The 21,258-nt window shown below is 39.1% G+C and overlaps 1 protein-coding gene across 3 annotated transcripts in view; it reads left to right on the top strand.

The window, feature by feature from the left end:
- Dcbld2 (discoidin, CUB and LCCL domain containing 2) overlaps positions 1-21,258 on the top strand; it is a 66,956-nt gene that overhangs the window by 13,731 nt on the left and 31,967 nt on the right. For all 3 annotated transcript variants that reach the window (XM_057763437.1, XM_057763434.1, XM_057763435.1), the window contains exons 2-3: positions 276-503; positions 14,905-15,042. In XM_057763437.1, the coding sequence (XP_057619420.1) occupies positions 276-503; positions 14,905-15,042 (366 nt within the window). The remainder of the gene's footprint in view (positions 1-275; positions 504-14,904; positions 15,043-21,258) is intronic.

Below are 21,258 nucleotides of genomic sequence, written 5' to 3'. Positions count from 1 at the left end.
ACTCTTACATAATTGTGCCAATGGAAAGAAAATCTTTGAACTTATAAATCATGTTCATTTTAATTTGTTGTGCTGTTGGTTTTGGCCTAGCCTGACTTCTCTGGTTCCTTGCAGGGAGTAGATGTGCTCAGAACCATGTATGTCATCTGCTGTGTGAGTTGTAAAGGAAGTGCTGGCTCTCTAAAATATATGATGTCATACATTGCTGTTTAGTCTGTAAAAATCCTGATTACATGTAAGCTTAAGATGGGAGAATAATTTGTTTTTTTTTTCAGGTGATGGGTGTGGACACACCGTACTAGGCCCTGAGAGCGGGACACTTTCATCCATCAACTACCCGTACACCTACCCTAACAGCACCGTGTGTGAGTGGGAGATCCGAGTAAAGACGGGAGAGAGAATTCACATCAAGTTTGGTGACTTTGACATTGAAGATTCTGATTCTTGTCACCTTAATTACCTGAAAATCTTTAATGGAATTGGAGTCAGCAGATCGGAAATAGGTAGGACATTAATGCGTGTTATATATCGTTCCCTTTGGCTTTAAAACTGAAATGTTTTTGATATTTAATATTGAATAGCTGGTGAATAAAATAATGTGAGAAATCATAGAAAATTTAGAAATCTCAAATCGAATCTTCTTAGAGGAAGAGGATCTTCTCATCTACTTGTTACCATGTGCCCTTTAGTACAAGATGGACATGGTTACCTTCCTGCAAGATGCATATGGCAACCTTCCTGCAAGATGCATATACTACCTTCTTTAAGATGCACATGTTACCTTCTTGCAAGGTACATATGGTTGCCTTCATGTAAGATGTACTTGGTTACCCCCATGCAAAATGCACATGATTACCTTAGTGCAAGATATGCATGCTATCTTATTGCAAGATGTATATGGTTACCCTGTGCAAAATGTGCTTGGTTACTTTGATTCAGGGTGTCACTGTGTTGCTTCTAAAAAGGTAGAAGTTAATTCTCTTATTTTTATGTTTTCTTTTGATAGAGATATAATTCATGCGTACTCAGGAGGAATTGTAGCATGAGGTTTGTGGGTTTAGAATCCAAACCACTTTGGATTAAAGCGTGTTTGCCATTAGCCTGCTGTGATCTGTTGAGAGCACCTGACCTGCCTTCTCACATATGCAAGTGTATACCTAAAGTGCCTGGAATGGTGTGTGGTGCAGAGTTGATGCAGAATATGGGATGGTGACTGTATTCCCAGTCTGTCAGAGCAGTGGCTCTTAGTTAGAGCTGTGTAACAGAGTCACCTGGGAGACCTAAAAACAGACCGTAGGCATGCTTTCCATCCGAGACCAACAGATTGAAGTTGATTGTGTGAGACGGAAGCCTCGGAGTTATAAAAGCTTTCCAGGAGAATCGACTTTGCTGCCAAGATTTAGAAGTTTGGCTTAGAGATCAGTACCATTCTCTGAAGAAAGCTGAAAACTTTGTAAAGGATTTAGTGAACTGACAAGAAGTAAAGAGCTCTCTCGAATTCTGAGTTTATTTGGAAGCATTTTTTGGAATCAGTACACACAGTAGTTTTCAGGATTATAGCTGGAATTTTTTAATTGCTCTTTGACTGTCCAGCTTGTGGTTATCCCCTGACCTCTCCATCCCCAGCCACGTCTTCATCCCATCCCACCTCCTGGGTACTGGTTGGTAACCTGTGTTGTCACTCTAAAAATTCTTGATTAACCTGGTGGCTGGAGCAGCTCCTGCATATTCCTCAACATATGGTGCTGGGTAAAGCTGCAGAACCTGGGCCACCTGCGAATGGGGAGCAGCAGTATTGCAGTACTGGTGAAAGACACGTGGATCGTGCCTCTGGGGATCCAGAGGAGCAGGCGCTAGTGCTCCGTGAGCACCAGCTTGTCTACCACTTTATAGGAAATGGAAGAGATGGGAAAAAACATTATACATGCTCACTAAGTGCTAAGTAAAAGTGGGGAGCTTCTGTAGAAACAAATGGCCTTATTTGGTCCGCATATAATATCATTTAAAAAAGAAAAAGGAAGAGGAGGAAGAAGGGATGGGAAGAAAGGAGACTGAAAATAATGTTTGGGTCCTGGTTATTCTGATTGAAGATAACTAATTTTAAAAAGACATTTTTCCAGTTAAATTTTGTTTACTTTTCAAATTTTTTATTTGTTTTTAGTATGTTAATTGAAATAAAATCTCATCACTTCTCTCTCTTTCCTCTCTTCAGCCCCTCTCATATACTTCACTCTAGGAGATAGCCTCTTTTTCTTTCAGTGTGTGTGTGTGTGTGTGTATGTAAAATCTGTTGAGTTTAAGGTTTTTTATTTGCACATATATGGTTTCAGAGCTGACACTGTGTTGGATAACGAATGAGGAGGCTCATCCCTGAGAGAGTTAATTTTCCTTCTTCCAGCAGTCAGTAGCAGCCTGTAATTCTTTGTCTGGGGTGAGACCCCTACAAAATCTCTCCCCTTCTGCATTAACATATCCACTGATACTGCCATTGCCATTTCTAGGAGAGACTATTTCACCACATTCTTCCTGGTCCTCTGGCTCTTAGGCTCTTCCTGCCCCTTCTTCCACAGTGTTCCCTGAGCCATAGATGCAGGAGCTGCCGTGTAGATGGAGCCATTGGGACTCCCCACAATCCCTTAATGTCCACATGTTGTCCAGTTGTAGGGTTTTGTTTTTTTGGTTTTTTTGTTTTGAGACAGGGTTTCTCTGTGCATCTCTAGCTGTCCTGGAACTCACTCTGTAGACCAGACTGGCCTTGAACTCTTAGAGATCTTCCTCCCTCTTTCTCCCTGAGTGCTGAGATTAAAGGGTGCACCACCACTGCCCGGCTCAGTTGTGGGTTTTTGTGATGATACCAATTTTCCATAAAAAGAGGCTTATTTGATAAGAGATAGCCACACTTATCCGTGGGTATAAGGATAAGATTTAGGATGGAGTTAGTGATTATGCTGCTTTGGCAAAGCAATGGTGCATTCTTGTCTAAGATTCATGATCTCACTAGTCCCATGAAGCTGGTTAGCCCTCCAGCACCTGGTATGATTTCCCTCCTGTTGAGTGGGCTTTACCTTCGGTCGGGTACATACAGACGTGTGAGCACTACTTTTTGCACCTTTACGTATATCTAACCATGCTGTAATTGCCCTGCTTCGTAGATGTTGCAGCTGGGTGGGACCACTTTATTGCTTCCTTCTCTGGACAGCTTGCGTAATGTTTTCTGAGCGCATCAGAGGAAAGAGGCTTTCAGCCTGAATCATCTGAGTCCTGGATCCTAAGTGTGTGGTATCTAAAAGGTAGTTTAAAGCTTAGTAGAGAAACTTGTGAGGCACTGACCATTCACTGATAATGAATGATTGTTTTAAATGGGGAAACGACTTCAAAGACTTTGAGTAAAGGTGGCAGGGGAGGTATGAGCCAAACAAAGGGGTCGCGTAGGAGCTAACATTCTAATATTTGTGTGTCTTTTGGAGCTTTTCATGGTAACTTTTTTTTTAATAAGACAAAGTGTATTTGTAAAATGAATTTTGACCTTGTAACTAGAGAGGAACAGTGGCATGGGAGACACTGGGGACATGGGTTTGACATTGCTCTGTCTAGCCAGCACTCCAGGAGCTCCCTGTTAAGAGTCCTTCGCACCAACTGTAAACCTGCCTAGATTTCAGTCATCTTCTGTACCTTTAAAGGCACGGAGTAAAGTCATATTTGATCCTGCTGGCATGTGACAGGTGTTTAATGGTACCAGCTGCCTTGTATTTGCCATTCTTTTTGCTTTTTTTCTTCCCACCTCCACCCTTTGCATAAGGTACAAAATTGTAGGAAGGTCAGAGGGCCAAGTAACTATGGCTCCTGCAGAACCTCAGTTTGAGGACCCTGTTCGCTCATAGCAGTGACATGCGCTGGTCCTCCATTGCCACATGGTCTGTGGCTAGTGGTAGAGATGTGTTTTCTGACCCTTCACAAAGAAGCGATGATCCTTTTAAAATAGGCAGTGAGCATTCTGGCCAAATGTATCTCTGCAGAGGATCACAGAAGAAAGAAATAGAAGGCTCCAGCAGCGGACGCTCTGATCCCGTTCTACTCTTGTCTCGCTGCCCGTTCAGAACGGAGGCCCAAATACGCTACATTTCCCTGTAGCTGGCACTCATCTTGATGCCAAAAATTAGCCTTGGGTTTATAAACCTTAATTTTTTTCTCTAAGAAGTAGTAGTCTAGAATAATCAGTTGAAGGAAACAAATAGAAGTATAGCTCCTAGAGGATGATGTTTTAAATCATACTCATTAGGATGTGCTCAGCTGATCTATGTTGCGGCTGGGCAGTTATTTCTTGTGTTCTTGTATATGCTATTAGCAGCCTCACCTTTTCTACCTGACTTCTGAGTTGCCAAACTGTGAGGTGTTTGGAATAACACACTGTTGTAGTTCTTGGGATGGAAACATTGAGGGACAGGTGGCGTGTGTAATGATTGAGTGTAAAGTGGCTTTCCAGATCTGAATTCTGTCTCTGCTTAAGCAATCTGTATTAGAATAAGAAAAAAAGATAATTGAGTCTTGACTTAAACTTTTTGATTTTTTTAATCCTTAATATAAGGCGCAGAATATCTTAGATTTATCTTGTCCATATCTTACAATTCATTATTTCTTAAGAAGTTTTTTGTTCTGTTAATGTAGAATAAAATAAGAAATCAGTATCTTTTTTAAGTTTGGAACAGTGGGCTACCGTACCCTCTAAACACAGACTTCATAATTGATGTGTGGGTAGGCATAAATACTGATTTGTATACATTGCATCTGGGCTTTTTTTTTGTTTTCTCTAACTGTATTTATTTAAAATGTTGAGTTCTTGCTGATTTTTAATCTTTACCCATTATTTATTATCTGGTTCGTTCCATCCTTTTCTGTGTGTATTATAACTTCTCTCTAGGTCTCCTTGTCCTTTTGTTCAGTGCTCAAACCAGAAAATTCAGAATTGCTAAAGTTTTGCTTTGTTGGGAGTGTTTAGCTTTTTGACACTTTCAAATGACTTTGTCCTCCACAAAGTTCATACTCAAGAACTGTACAGTGAAATTACAAAAGCAAAAGTCTCATCATGTTTTAAGTATGAACCTGGAGTGTGAACCATATGGTGGCCCTACCCGCAGGAGAAGACTACTTAAATTTATTTGTCTGGAGTCTTCACTTGAGGGAGTACTGTTTTCCCCGTGTTTGAAAGAAAGAAGTTTTGGTATCTCCCATAAAAGTTTATTTTTCTAGAAAAGCTTTGAGAAAGCTTTCTCAGTGTGCTATGAATGCTTCCCTGTTGCCTGGCAACAGGTCTGGTTTTACACATGACGACCCTCTGTTTTTTAGACTACTTGGTTGTCATGGGGACTGCTCACTATCCTTACAGAAGCTGTGAGCTTTAGAAGAGCCAGAACCTTTAAGCAACACCTTTTTGGGAGATTTTATCATGAAATTCAAACAAAATGTCAAGTTTACTTTTAGCCATAAGTTTGTTGATTTTCCAGAAGATGGCTTTTTCTTGTTTGATCCTTAGAGGCAGGGTCTCAATGTAGCCCAGGTTAGCCTCTAAGCCTGGAATGATTTTCCTGCTTCAGTCTCCTGTGGTATGGGACCATGGTCTGTATTCTGTCAATTATATTTTAAATAAACGCTGATTGGCCAGTAGCCAGGCAAGAAGTATAGGCAGGACAATCTGACAGGAAGTAGAGGTGGGTCAATGAGAACAGGAGAATTCTGGGAAGAGAGAAGCCCATTCCTCTGCAGTCCTGGTCCCAGCCACAGAAGAAGCAAGATGTGACTGCCTCGCTGAAAAAGGTACTGAGTCATGTGACTAACATAGACAAGAATAATGGGCTAATATAAGTTATAAGAGTTAATAAGAAGCCTGAGCTAATGAGCCAATCAGTTTATAGTTAACATAGACCTTTGTGTGATTTCTTTGGGACATAACGATTGTGGGAACCAAGAAGAACAGAAACCCCACCAACACTTCTGAATGCTGGAATTATGCATATGCTGCTAAATTGGGTTTTAGAAAATAATTTTTTTGACAAAATTACATATATTTGTGTGAGTACATATGCTTGTATGTGCTTGCGTGTGTGTGTGTGTGTGTGTGCGTGCATGCTCACAGAGATCAGAGGAAGACTTGTATGAATTTGTTTTCTTTTTCAACCATGTGAATCTATAGGACCTAACCAGGTCATCAGACTTGACAAGTGCCTTTACCTTCTGGGCCATCTTGCCAGGCTCAGCAAATACCTCTTAAATCACTGTTAGTGGAAGCTTCCCAAGGGAAGGGCAGAGACTACTCTACAGAGCTGATGGGCAAATAAGTTTCACTTAGTGAATACTTTGATCCCTCTGGATGCTGTAACCTTTGTATCAAGATGCTTTGGTCTGCCTGTTAGTGTACCTGCATGCCATAGTAAACTGCAATTCCAAGAAAAAAAAATATTTCAGGAGGCAATTATACTTACAACCAAAGACTTTAAAACCAGCTCCCTATGCTTTGGATAAATGGAGAAGTTTAAAAGTTTCAGATTTTATTTCAGTCTGGTGAAGATGGTGCTGTTTTGTGCAGAGGATGCTGGACTTGATGTAGCTGGATGAGATGGTGCTCTTGAGGAGTCAGCATTAAGGACCTTCAGAGACAGACATGTTAGAATAATGTTTGTTACAGTGTTAGCATCATTCCCTATGTAGAAAGCTTGGAAGCGGGAATGCTGAGTTATGTCTGTGGTGTGAGCAGGTTCAGGTAACTAAAGGACATCCACTCTGAACTCATCACACATTTCTCTACCGAGAAGAGTTTAGGGGTCACCTGTTGCTGATGTTTAGACTCCTAGACATCACCAGAGTTTTCAGTGGTTGTACCAGCTTGTACCTCCCACTACTGCTGAGTACTCTCTAATTTGATTGGTGTTGCTGTCTAGACAGTGTGCATTACAGTTTGCTTTGTGTCTCCATGATGGCTCATGGTATGCACTGTTCATGTTTGTTAATCAGGTTAATGCTTTCTTTGGTAAAGAATAGCAATTGTCCCGTACTTTTTGCATCGGTTAATCCCACCTCCCTTTTTTTTTTTTTCTAGTACCTCACAATATTGCTAAGGTTGCTCGGGTAGCTAGGGCTGCAGACATGCTGGGTCTTGTTTGTGGTCTCATTCATTTGTAGGAGCTCTGAAATGTAGTCCCGTTATGAGTTCCTTTTATCCGTGTACACTGAAGACATCTACTCCCTTTCTTGGCCTGTCATTTCATTCCCTTATTGGTATACTTTGGTAAATGAACATTAAAGACAATTTTATTTAATGTAATGCATTTTGATTGTTAATTTCATTTAATGTAATGCACTTTGATTAAATTTTTTCCTTTTATGACTAGCACTGTTGTATTGTATTTAATATATTTTAGCCCATTTCTTGGTTATGAGGAGTTTTCAAGGTTTCGTCTTTGTGCCATCTACAGATAGTTCCTGACTTTTTCTAGAGTTGACTTCTTTGTATGATGTTTGAGATAGGAGTTAGATGTCAGGGTACATTTTCACATGTAGATCTTACTCATTTTAAATGTGCAAATATCAGATCCATTCATTAAGGAAGTATAGTGAACTCACTGAACTAACTTGTCTAATATCAAAACATAGTTACTTCCTGTATAAGTAAAAGATTGATGCTTTTAAAACAGTCATGACTGTCTTTGTAAAGGAAGGCAAATGCATTCTTAGTGATCTTGTTCCATTCTTTGGAATATACTCAGTGTCTGGTTTTTACATCTCATTTTAAATGCTGTGTACCTCATAGTCTTTTGGTGTCTCGAGACAGGGTTTTCTGTGTGTTCTCTGTATAGTCTTGGCTATCCTGAAACTCCCTCTGTAGACCAGGCTGGTTTCAATATCACAGAAATCCACCTGTCTCTGCCTCTTGAGTGCTGGGATTGAAGGTGTGCACCACCACCTCCTGGCTTCTATTTCAAAAAAGAAAAGATCTTACTTATGTCACCCTCCTCTGAAGGTGGGTCTTTATTCAAGTTGCTCTAGCTAAGGCATTATCTCTTTTTAAAAATCAGCTTTTCAGACACAGTATGAGAGAGATCTATAGGCAAACTTTTCATAACCCATCCTCCAGTTCCCAAATAACTGACATGGAGACTCATTTTTTACACATCCTGCTTCCTCTGCATCTGACCCACGACCCTCTGACTCTGCCTGTCTTCCCAGTGTCCTTTGTCTGGTGTTCCTCCCTAACCTTATCCTATCCAGCTATTGGCCAGTCAGCTTCTTCATTAAACCAATGACAGTGACATATAGTCACACACTGTAAAGGAATAGTCCGTATTTCCCCCTTTTTGTCTAATTAAAAATGTTTTAACTTTAACATAGTAAAATTATATACAACAAAACAGTTAATAAGTAAGAATTATAGTTACAATATCTAGTCCATTTGTATATGGCAAAATCTGAAAAAAATATTCTATTATCAATCTTATCTTTGTGAGTCTAGAGTTTCATAACTAATTTACCTTTTTATCATAACTAAGGAAAATTATGTGTTTAATTATTTATGCTTTAACTTTATCAAAGACCCCAGTAGATTGAAATATTAACTAACAACAGGGACGTCTGGCTCCCTGGACAGTCATCCTAGGTTCTTCCATAATGCTGGGGAATCCAACTTTGCCCTACAGGCCTGGTATATCTGACAGACATTTCTGAGAAGCAAGGAATTTTTTATGTTTTTATTGAGCTATATATTTTTCCCCATCCCCTTCCTTCCTCTCCTCCCCTTCTACCCTCTCCTGTGGTTCCCTTGCTCCCAATTTACTCAGGAGATCTTGTCTTTTTCTACTTTCCATGTAGATTAAATCTACGTACGTCTCTCTTAGGGTCCTCTTTGTTGTCTAGGTTCTCTGGAATTGTGATTTGTAGGCTGGTATTTCTTTGCTTTATTTTAAAATTTTTATTTTAAAAGCCTCTTATGAGTGAGTACATATGATATTTGCATTTCTGGGTGTTGGTTACCTCACTCAATATGATGTTTTCTAGCTTTATCCATTTGCCTGCAAATTTCAAGATGTCATTATTTTTTTCTGCCGTGTAGTACTCCATAGTACTACATGTAAATATACCACATTTTTCTTATCCATTCTTCAGTTGAGGGGCATTTAAGTTGTTTCCAGGTTCTGGCTAAGAAGCAGGGAATTTTGAAGGACTGATTTATCATCTTGGCAATCTGACAGTTGCTTTCTTTTGGGTCATGCTGATCCAGTTTGGACAGTATACTGTCAGCAATTGAGGTAAAAGCAGGTTTTTTTGCCCTAATGTCTAGCTTTTGCCATAATAAAGGCAAACTCCATTGAAAGTTTCTTTGATATCTATTATCTTCTCCGAAATAAATTCATGCAGCCAGGAGCAGACATATCTCACTGTCAAGAAAAGTCTTACATTATTAAAACATTTCACATGCCATATTCTGTAGGCCTTTAAGTGTTTGAAGATCATCTATCTAAATATATCTGTTTAACCTTGAAAACGTACCTAACATTACTGCTTATTATAGATGGCTAACCGCTAACCTGTATTTCTTAATTAATCACATTACATTTTTAAGTAAGTTGCATAAGCAACTCCAAACAAGAGTAGAAACATACATATAGTATAGAAAAATAACTTTAAATTTGTATTAATAAACCAAAGTCCACACTAATGTAAAATATTTTGAGATTAATAGATGTTTTAGGACTGAAATAGATTCAATAATCTACCCTTTTTTCTCACATTCCTATATCATATCCCCCTTTATCCCTTTAGAAGGAGATCTTTAAATTTAACTCTTTTGTTTAGCGTAGTTTTTACTAAGACCAATAAAACTTTGTAACCACCCCCCCTTAATAATGATAGTAAACACCTATAACCCATCTTTTGTGAATATGGGCATGTTTTCTAGACTCCTTCCTCTTGTCTTTGGGCACTGTTATATTTGCAGGAACCTTGAGAAAATTGGGATAATAATGAAGTTCAGGCTAGAGTAGTCTGTGAGGTTGGACCATCTCAGCTAGCAGGCTTGAAGTTATTTTAGATGCAGAGTTTTGAGTAGACAGTAATAGGGGGCATTTTGAAATGCTGGATCATTTGGGCCATCTGTTTTCATTGGTGTTTGGGCCCCTCATTCTGAAAGTACGTATTTTTCATTTGTTTGTTTATTTATTTATTATTCTCTGCTCTCCTCTCTTTTTCTCCCCTCCCCTTCTGTTCTGCCCCATGGTTCCCCATGCTCCCAATTTACTCAGGAGATCTTGCCTTTTTCTACTTCCATGTAGATTAGATCCATGTATGTCTCTCTTAGGGTCCTCATTATTGCCTAGGTTCTCTGGGATTGTAGCAGGCTGGTTTTCTTTGCTTTATTTCTAAAAGCTACTTATGAGTGAGTACATATGGTATTTGTCTTTCTGGGTCTGAGTTACCTTACTCAGTATGATGTTTTCTAGATCCATCCATTTGCCTGCAAATCTCAAGATGCCATTATTTTTTTCTGCTGTGTAGTACTCCGTTATGTAAATGTAGCACATTTTCCTTATCCATTCTTCAGCTGAGGGGCATTTAGGTTGTTTCTAGGTTCTGGCTAGGACAAACAAATGCTGCTATGAACATAGTTGAGCACATCTCCTTGTGGTATGATTGATCTTCCTTAGGTATATACCCAAAAGTGGTATTGCTGAGTCTTGAGGAAGGTTATTTCCTAATTTTCTGACAGATATCCAAAGGAGCTGTACCAGTTTGCTCTCCCACCAGCAATGCGGGAGTGTTCCCTTTACCTCACATCCTCTCCAGCATAAGGTGTCATCAGTGTTTTTGATCTTGGCTATTCTTACATGTGTAAGATGGAATCTCAGAGTGCTTGGATTTGCATTTCTCTGATGGATAAGGATGTTGAACATTTTTTAAGTGTCTTTCAGCCATTTTAGATTCCTATTGAGAGTTCTGTTTAGGTTTGTGCCCCCCCCCCCCTTTTTTTACTGGATTATTTGTTCTTTCGATGGCCAATTTCTTGAGTTCTTTTTATATTTTGGAGATCAGTCCTCTGTCTTATGTGGGGTTGGTGAAGATCTTTTCCCATTCTGTAGGCTGTCGTTTTGTCTTGTTGACCGTGTCCAAATAGATCAAAGACCTCAACATAAACCAACCACACTGAACCTCACAGAAGAGAAAGTGCGAAGTACACTTGAATGCATTGGCATAGGAAACCACTTCCTAGGTATAACCCCAGTAATACAGACACTGAGAGAAACAATTAATAAATGAAACTGAGAAGCTTCTGTAAAGAAATACATAAATTTTTAAAAGTAACATTCACTACAAGTATGAAATATGTGGTGTGCACAAGTCAGTTAAAGATGAGTCTTTTGTTTTATGTTTAGGCAGGTAAAATATATGTTATGTTTCTTATAGTTCTTCTAAGTTTCTTCTTTTTTTTTAATGTCTGTAGCCCGGATTTCAGGGGGGTCTTCTCCCAACCAAACTTGATTTTCTTTAAACCAGGATGAATTCATAGCTTCTCATTTTCTGTGGAAATAAAAGCATAACCTTTTCCCACAAAGAAACATACCTTTTGATTTAAATTTTGAAATCAAAAAATTTTTTAAATATATGGGTTGGTTTACTCTAGCAGTTTTTATAATTCAGTATGTCTTAGTAGCTATCATTTCTTTATTTAGCAATCAGAAAATCCAAAGACAACACAATAACATACAGAATCCAGACTCTGTATATTTCATCTTTACCTGGCTTTTTAAATGTTACTCTACTCCTTTTTTAAGGACTTCATTGTTTTTAATATATATACATATACATACACATACACATACACATACACACATACACACATACACACATACACACATACACACATACACACATACACACATACACACATACACACATATATATATATATATATATATATATATATATATATATATATATATATATCTGGATTTTTTCGAGACAGGGTTTCTCCATGACTTTTGGTTCCTGTCCTGGAACTAGCTCTTCTAGACCAGGCTGGCCTCGAACTCACAAAGATCCGCCTGCCTCTGCCTCCCGAGTGCTGGGATTAAAGGCATGCGCCACCACCGTCCAGCTGTATTTTTATATTTTTATTACTGTTTATACCATTTCTTTTTCCTTTCTTTCTTTCTTTTTTTTTTTTCTTTTGTCTCTGAAGCCTATATGAAAACAGTTATGTTTCTACAGTCTACACAGCTGGATAGAAATTCACAACATGAACCAGGCACCTGGAATAAATGAGTGGAAAAGCCTGAGCACTAGAAAGATAACAGCACTGTCATGATGTAAATGGTACAGAAGACATTATGCTGGGAGAGACTTGTGGAAAACTGGAGTGTAACTTACTGTTTCAAAGACATATCCCTTAGGTGTAACCACTGTTTGCTTTTTGAAATCTTTTTCTAAAAGTTCCATATAATGATAAAAAAGGGTCATTTTAAACTAATTCTCACTTCCTGGGTGCAGTTCTCCCCATGTGTAGGTTAGGTTTGCACAGGTAAGGCATGCAAGGGTAGCATTGTTACACACTCAGAGAGTGCCTAGCGAAGACAAGCCAGAATGTTTGCCAGTTTGGTCAAGGGTGAGGCTGGTGATGGGATGGTGATGGGCACAATCACAGGCTGTCGATGTGGGAGGAAGGGGGCACCGGACACTTGACCCTCACAGTCCTGCTTCCAAGCACTGCCAGCTCCCTTCCTGGTGAAGGAGTGGTGTGTGGGAGGAAGACAGATGGGATGAGGGAGAGGTGGAGAGATTACTTTAGTGTAGCTGGGTACATATGCTGGAGCTTAGGAAGGAAGTGCGAGCCCAGAAGGATGACCTAGTGGACAGGGAGTGCAGCAACTGTCTGTATACCCTGCGGGGAGGGGAGGCAGTGTCTGCTTCATGAACGTTGCTCTTAGTGTATAAGCAAAGAGATGTTAGAGTAACAAGTGTGCTATGGGCTGAACTATCAGATAGTCATTTCTCAGCTTTCTAGAAGCCCTAAGTCTGAGGTTCAGAGCCCATAGATTGCTGTGTGGCAAGGCCACTTTCTAGTTTCGGTTGTGGTCTTCTCCTGTTCCCTCACATGGTCCTCTTTTCAAGGTATGATTTTTGTCATGAGACCTCTTCTCCCACAGCCTCCCTCTTACAAAGGTCTACTTCAAATACTGTCACAGTAGGACTAAGGTTCTCAGCGTAAGAATTTGGGGAGGATGCAACAGTTGTTCCATAACAAAAACAAAGGCTCTGGACTGACTTTACCAGTACCTTGTAGTGTCAGTTTAAGTGATCAAGATATCTACATGATTTTCCAGTTTTCAGTTGTTGAAGGAGGGTTTTAGGATAGTTCTCTAATGATCTCTTGTCTCGAAACAGTTTCTGATTCTGTGATCTGTTTTTCCTTTGCATAAAAATGGTTAATTCATTTATAGCTGATAATCCCAATAAAAGATTGTGTTTCTCTTATGAGCCCTGTTAGCTGTGTTTTAAATATCACCAAATTAGCCTGTCTTTAAGTTATCTACTTTGACAAGTTTGCACACAAAAGTGCAGCTGCATAGACGTCACTAACATACAGGTCTGGAAATTCCAGACCATATCTACAGTTCCCCATGTGCCTAGTTTAAGTGCATTTCTCATTTATTCCTGGTTCCAGGCAGCTACCAATCTGCTTTGCACTTCTAATTTTGTCATTTTTGTTTGCCTTTTCTAGAAGCATCATACAATAGCTTCTCTTATTTAGCATATTATCTTTGAGATTTGTCCATGTTGCAAATAGCCCGTTCTCATGTATTAACATTGTGTTCCTCCATGTGGCTGTATACCTCATTAGTTGATCAAATCGAATGGTTTTCGTTTGAGGCTGAATGAGTAGTGAAGGACCATTTGTAGCCTTTCTGTGGGCGTAGCTTCTTTCCTCCTGCATAGATAACTTTTATAAATTACCAAGCTGTCTCAAGTTTGTCTATTTCATATTTCTGCCATTCATATATGAAGTTCTGACTTTCCCAATGCTCTCTGATACTTAATGTATAGTCTATACTATTGACTGCAGCCATTAATCAGAGTATGTAGTGATACATCCATATAGTTTTAATTTCATTTCTCTAGGATGAATGATATCACATTACATTGATCTTTTTCAAATAGTATTGTTGCCACAGCTTGAAACAATTTTTGGACTCTGTATTCCAGATTTGCTGGTACCGTTACCAGCCACATAAGGAAATCTATTTTATTGCCTATCGGTGCCTATTTTGCTTCCATGCTTTCTCTCCCTCTTCTTTCGTAGTTTACTTAGATCTTACTAAGGATATGCATAGTGTTACATGTGTGCTATACACTGAATATATACGTCTGACTTCAAGGCCAAGACTATGGATGGAAATTTAGGCTACTGAGTGTCCAGATCTTAGTTGAGGCAGGAAGGATCTGATAATCCAGAGAGAAAACTGAGTGGATCCCACTTGAGGAAATTTGAGGAATGTGCTGAGGTGCGAAGTCTAGGCGGTCCTGAAGGAACCTTGTAAACACTCTGCTGGCTAATCACTTACTTGCCGTTATCGCACTGTCTGGAATGCCTGTTTCTAAAACTATTCCAGTATTGTTTAAAAAGCATATATGTGTGTTTATAGAAATTGAATCTCTAAGTTCAGTGGAAATCTGTAATATTTTTTCTTTTGAATCATTTAAATAATTATTACTTGGCATTTAGTTTTTCCTCCAGAATAATATGATTTTCTAACCTGAGTTTTACTGATTTCATTACTCTAGTACATGGCTTGCTATTGTTATGTACAGTACAAATACTAACTTTATGAGAGTCACATCAGATACATGCTGTTTTTTCATTCCTAGGCAAATACTGCGGTCTGGGTTTACAAATGAATGGGTCAATTGAGTCCCAAGGCAGCGAAGTCACAGTGCTGTTCATGAGTGGAATCCATGCTTCTGGACGGGGATTTTTGGCTTCATACTCAGTTATAGATAAACAAGGTAAATTTTGTCTTATACTGTAGCTCTCACATTTTTTCATTTCTTACAGCAAGAAGGAAAATATCCAAATATCTGTTACCTGACATTGGAGTAGAACAGGAAACTGGACAACTAATAATGCCCAAGAAACCAGAAGGGTCAGGGTCTGCATTCTGAAAAGTGTCTATATTAATATCTGTCTACATACTTTCATTTCCTTGGTAGAAAAAAACACTAATTTTTCACTTTTGTGATAATCAGAACACAAACTGTCATAATTTTAAAAGAAATCTGTGAAACGTTGAGGTAAAGTGTATTAACTTAAAGGTTTATTATCTATAAGTTACAATTTCACAATTCTATCCCAAAGGCCAATTGTTTACAAAGACTTGGCTCTCATATTACCAAGAGTTCCCTGCAAGTGCTGAGATGGAACATAATAAAGTTTTTCTTATTGTTAATATTTAGGATCTGAAGGGGGTTGGTGTTAAAAGCAAAGGTATTAAATAGAATGAAATCCAAAATTTAGTTGAATCTCTAACATGAAATGCATTACCTGTATGAGATCTGTCAGGTGCTTTTACTACTGTGGCTTGTATCTCATCTCTGTTATTCGAGGCACTGTGAAGAGGACTTCTCAGAAGTGGTCATATTGGAAGGATTATGAAAACAGGCCTTTGCGTTAGAAAATAGACGATTGTTCTTATGTTCAACAGTAAATATTGTAAGTTGGCCATTTAAGTGTGAATACTAGCTTTGCTTCAGGCCATTTGAATGAAAAACTATCAAGACCCTCCTAGGTGTGAGACTGTTGAGCTCTGGAACCATGAGGTCACTGCAGATATCCCTCTTGAGCTAGGGTGACTTTAAGGTGAATGCTGTTTCCCTAAAAGTGTCGTTTAGAGCCTTTATATGAAGGAAAGAGCTGTGTCTACTTGGAAGGGAATCTACTTTCTCATAGATTATAAACCATGGGCAAGATGGGAAGCTAACAAACTCAGAGACAATGAGAAAGGTTTAGCTCATTTGAATGAAATAATGTGGGAAAAAGAATTAGAAGTGTAAAGTTAGATGAATGGATGTTTTGACAGAGTAGGAAAATTAAGACGAGTTATGTCACGGGAAGGACACTAGGTATTTCTCAATTGATACTGGTTTCTGGTTGGGTGTGGGAACTCACAATGTAATCTAGCACTCTGGAAACTGAAGCAGGACAGGAGGATCACGAATTTTGAGGCCAGCTGGCCCTCTTTCAAAAGCCTAAGTTAAAAATAAATAGATAAACAAGCAAATAAATAAATCAGCAAGCAAGCCCGCTTCTGTATGTGCCTGTCAGATAATCTCTGTCGTGCCAGTTCACCGCCATGGGTTCTGTCATTGAGGTGTCTATAGACAAGGCACAGAGACACAGTGTCACCCCCACCCTGTGTTATGAATACATATTTCCATTTCCCCACTGTCTAGTCGGTGGTGTAAAGAACACAGACGTAAGAACTCTCTTGCTTTCAACACATGCTGTGGGCGTCTCAGGTTGACAGGTGAGAAAGTTAAAAAGTGGCAGTTGGTTGTACTTACTTACCTGAAGTTTCTTGGGTTTAAATTCTCATTTTGATTCCTATTTCCCCAGTTTTCAAGGTCGGGGTTCCTGGAAAATAAAATGTCTGCTGTTTATTATAAAAGGCCCTTTACATTAAGTGTTCAAATCATGGGTTGTTGTTTCTCCCTTGGAAACTTGATGTCCTTACAGTAAAGGTCATTAAAGAATTGACCCTGGTGTCAGATAAGAGTCTCAGATGTTGTCAGCGATCTCACACAGAGTCAGCACAAATGAGAGACAGACTTTAGCAACTTCTTGATACTAACCCATCCCAAAGTGACAGTCTTGAGAAACGCCATTTCCCAGCTGACTTCCAGTGTCATGGTTTTTTGGCATGCCCTGTCCAATTTGTCAAGCATTTGTTTAATTTGACTGAAGTTAGTTGGCTAAGACACATTCTAGGAAACACTGGTCGATTTTCTTACTGCTTCTTGGGTGGCCTCTCAGTCACATTTTTTTTTTTTCTAAGTAACTCATTTGTTCAGAGGCTGTTTGACTTTGGTTGAGATTTCTGTTTCCATCCAGGAAATTTAACTGCCACTATGAATTCCTGAAATATCTGGAAGGATCATTGCTACATGTCCCTCACTTAGGAGTTTAGTTGAAATTTAGAGTAAAAGGGATTAAAATGTGTGAACAGCGTTGCTTCAGCAGCTATGTCTTCTTTTCTTATACTCTCCCACAAAGATTTGCTAATGTTATATTGTATGTTAAACTACATATATACATACATATATATATATATATGATGTATAGAGTCATGGTTTTGTATAAGATATATTTTATATCAGATTCCATGCAAAGTTCTGTTTCTTGCCATTTTCTGCTCTAGATTGGTAGAATGACCTGACTAGGTTTGTGTTGTGTTTGTGTTAGTTTTTCTTTGTTGCTCTCTGGGAAGTAGATAGAAGAGAAATAAGATAGTTGTAGGAAGGCCAGTGAAGAGGCTGTTAGAAGAGACCAGATGTTTAAATTCAGAGGCCACGTGATACACATACTAGAGTCATGTCCGTTTGTAAAGACATTGCACTTAGACTCACTTTGAGACACACTTCAAAGAATTAGGATTTATTTTCCTTGTGATTTAAATTATAATGAGAGGCTTTACTCATGGTGAAGTTCTCTTGAATGGCATCCAGAGTTATCCATGCCCAGGTCATGCTGGGACCTTTTCCTAGCCTCCTCTTCTCCATTTGTTTCTTGTTTTTAAAACATCTCGGGGTGTTATCCCCTTCCCTGTTACTTTTAATTATTGGTGAGTAGTAGTTACCATCCTATATATAAAGGATGGTATATATATTTTTTTTCTTTGACATCAAAAGAAGAATCATATCTACTGTGAAAAAAACAGGTTCCCGTTTTCTGCCTTTGGTGGCAGGCAAACAGAAATGCTTAGGGTGGGGGCACCGCACAGCCTGAGAGAGACATATGAGTTACTTCTCTGTGATGAAATACCATGGCCAAAACAACCTGCAGAAGAAAGGGTTTATTTGGGTTTAGGTTTCCAGAAGGACAGACGAAGTGCATGCTGACAGAGCAGAGGTAGGGCAGCTAGAACTGGAAGCTGAGAGTCTGCCTTCACCACCATTGAAGGAGAAAGGCGTTTCTTTTAGCTAACAATTCCAAGTTGCTGCAGGCATGAAGCAGAGAGAGCTCAGGCAAAATGGCACAAGTCTTTAAACTCCCAGAGCCTGCCTTCACTGACATTCCTCCTCCAAGTTCAGAGTTCTTAAAACAGCATCTCCAACTGGGGACCAAGCATTCAAATGCCTGCGACTGTGGGGGAGGGGCATCATTTAAACCAGCTGGCCATCAGGGCATCACTACTGTAAATTGGCATAATCACATCCAGTTCCAGCTGGACTTTCTGAAAGCCTGCGAGCCCTTGAGGCATGAGCAAACATATGATCAAGCACTGATGAAAACTCCTGAGGTCAAACCAGCCTCTCAGAGTTCGGGACTCAGTAACTCAGATCTTTCAGTCAAGCTTGATAATAAATGCCACTATTTTCATAAAAAATTTCAATTTAAAAACACCATTTAGAGTTGAAGAGATGGCTCAGCAGTTAAGAACACTTATTATTTCAGAGAACTCCAGGTTGATTCCCAACCTCCACAGTGGTTCATAAATGTTTCTGATTCCAGTTCCAGGTGATTCAGCACTCTTCTAAGACCCCAGGGCAACGGGCATGCATGGGATTTACATAGATACATGCAGGGAAAACACTCATACACATAAATTTAATTAAAAACAGCATTTAATTGGACTTCAAAAATAAAATGAATTTTGCAGATGTGTGATCTAAATTTCTGTTTTTGAATCTCTTCAACCCTGGCCAGTTTCTAGAAGAATTCTCAGCAGTGGATTTTAGACATTTTTGCTATATACCAGTGAACTTACATTTGCAGTGCAACCTTCAAATCCTTCAAGGCAGCATTCATTTGTGTGTTTCATGACTGGTGTGTGGGTGGTTAGATACAACCATGATTGAAAAATAGTAATTTTATAGTTTTAGAAAATATTTAGGCACATTTCAGAAAATATCAAATCAAAACTTTTTTAAAAATACCAGATTATTTAAAGGAAATACTAAAGATCTACCAGCCGAGAATTTTGGAATGGACAGCCTAAATTTGCCTTTATTTTTCTGGAGGAAGTTAGTAAACAGCAAATTTCTTGTGACACAGAATGATCCCATGTGGATATGCATTTTCTTCTCGGTGTGAACTCACAAACACATGTTCATTTGCTGCCTCCACCCTAGAATTTGCTGACAGTATACCTAAGACTTCTGAACAGCTGGGCCTAAAAACACCCTTTTGAGGGTCACTGCTGCAGTATGTTGAAGTATTTTTAGAATCAACACCAATGTCATAAAATTTTTCTGATTGTTACTGTCTTTACTATTTTTGTGAATGTTTCCATTTCTCTCATTTTCCATCATATTATGTAAACTTGTGACACACAGGACAGAATAGATAGGTTGTTTTTTTTTTCTGATGGAGTTTGAGTTTCTGTTGCTGATTAATTTTTCTTCTATGTGAAATGTTTTTGGTTTTGAATGTAGGGTGTGAGTTTCTCAGATCTTTTGCTGCCTTTACAGCAGTACGACACAGAATCAGGTTTGACTCTTAGCCCCATTTCTATTTGTAATTTCCACGCTATGTTTTTAGTTTTTACTGTTTTTGTATCTGACACACATTTTAAAACTTTGAATCTGCCATTCGGTGGTGGCACATGGCTTTAATCTCAACACTTGGGAGGCAGAGGCAGGCGTGTTCAAGGCTATCTAGGTCTAGAAGAGCTAGTTCCAGGACAGGCTTAAAAGCTACAGAAAAACCCTGTCTTGAAACCCAAACCAAAACAAAGGAAATAAATAAACTAAACTTTGAATCTATTGATTGACTCTTGGTGAAGTTTCCCTTTGATTCCTAGCTCCAGATGAGCCCATATTTACAAGCCAATGAACAATGATCACACAGTCATGTGTGTTATATAAATAGCATACTGAAAAACAACTATATTTTGATGCTAATTTAGACAACAAGCATATTTTTGAACAGTTTCACCAGTTTTGCAAAGAGAGAATTTAAAACAGAATTTATCTGTTAAAATGGTTGCAGAAGAGGCAGTTCAGCCTATGGAATGATGTTTGTGCCAAGCAGACACATAAACAATCTGAAGTATACCATCCTGCTTCTATTATTTTCTTGTGTAGTTGGGGATTTTGATACCTTAGAAAGTCTGTGAAAAAGAACCAATAGCTGGCCCGGGTCTAAAAAAGCATGGGATAAAACCGGACTCGCTGAACATAGCGGACAATGAGGACTACTGAGAACTCAAGAACAATGGCAATGGGTTTTTGATCCTACTGCACGTACTGGCTTTGTGGGAGCCTAGGCAGTTTGGAGGCTCACCTTACTAGACCTGGATGGAGGTGGGTGGTCCTTGGACTTCCCACAGGGCAGGGAACCCTGATTGCTCTTTGGGCTGATGAGGGAGGGGGACTTGATCGGGGGAGGGGAGGGAAATAGGAGGCGGTGGCGGGGAGGAGGCAGAAATCTTTAATAAATAAATAAATAAAAAGAACCAATAGGATTGTGCTGAGTTAAGCTAACAGTCACTTGTATATACACTGTTGCTAAATACTATTGCCTTGTTTAGTGTCCTAGATACTGTGTAGGTCACAAAAGAAGCCTGCTAACTTTTGACATGTCTTACATGCATAGGAAATTAGGTGTGGAAGAAATTTCATTTGATGCAGTTACCTTATGTGGTTTGCAGCTTATTTAACTATGGTTAATTGCTTAGGCGACTTAGCTGTCTTGTACGTCACTGATAAGAAACCTTACTTCTCAGCACAGAAATGTATCCAGTCTCTTTCTATGGAGTCTGCTTCCACAGGTATCATTGTAATTTGTCTGAGAGAAGCCTCATATTTAATCTCCACCTTTAAATATCTATCAAAGAGATCAGCCATATCCCACACCCTTTTGTATCTGAGCAAAGATGTCTACCTAAGGGGAAGTAAGGTTACTGAAACAGTGTTGCTGTGCCTGTGCTAGGGCACTCCCTCAGGCTGGAGAAGTTGGCCCTTTTAAGGCATTCTAGAGGATTTGAAAGAGTTGAGTTTGTAAGT

Source organism: Chionomys nivalis, chromosome 3, assembly GCF_950005125.1.
Source record: "Chionomys nivalis chromosome 3, mChiNiv1.1, whole genome shotgun sequence".
NCBI classification, from domain to species: Eukaryota; Metazoa; Chordata; class Mammalia; order Rodentia; family Cricetidae; genus Chionomys; species Chionomys nivalis.
Note: the sequence above shows the minus strand (reverse complement) of the source record. Positions and strands in the feature narration are given on the sequence as shown.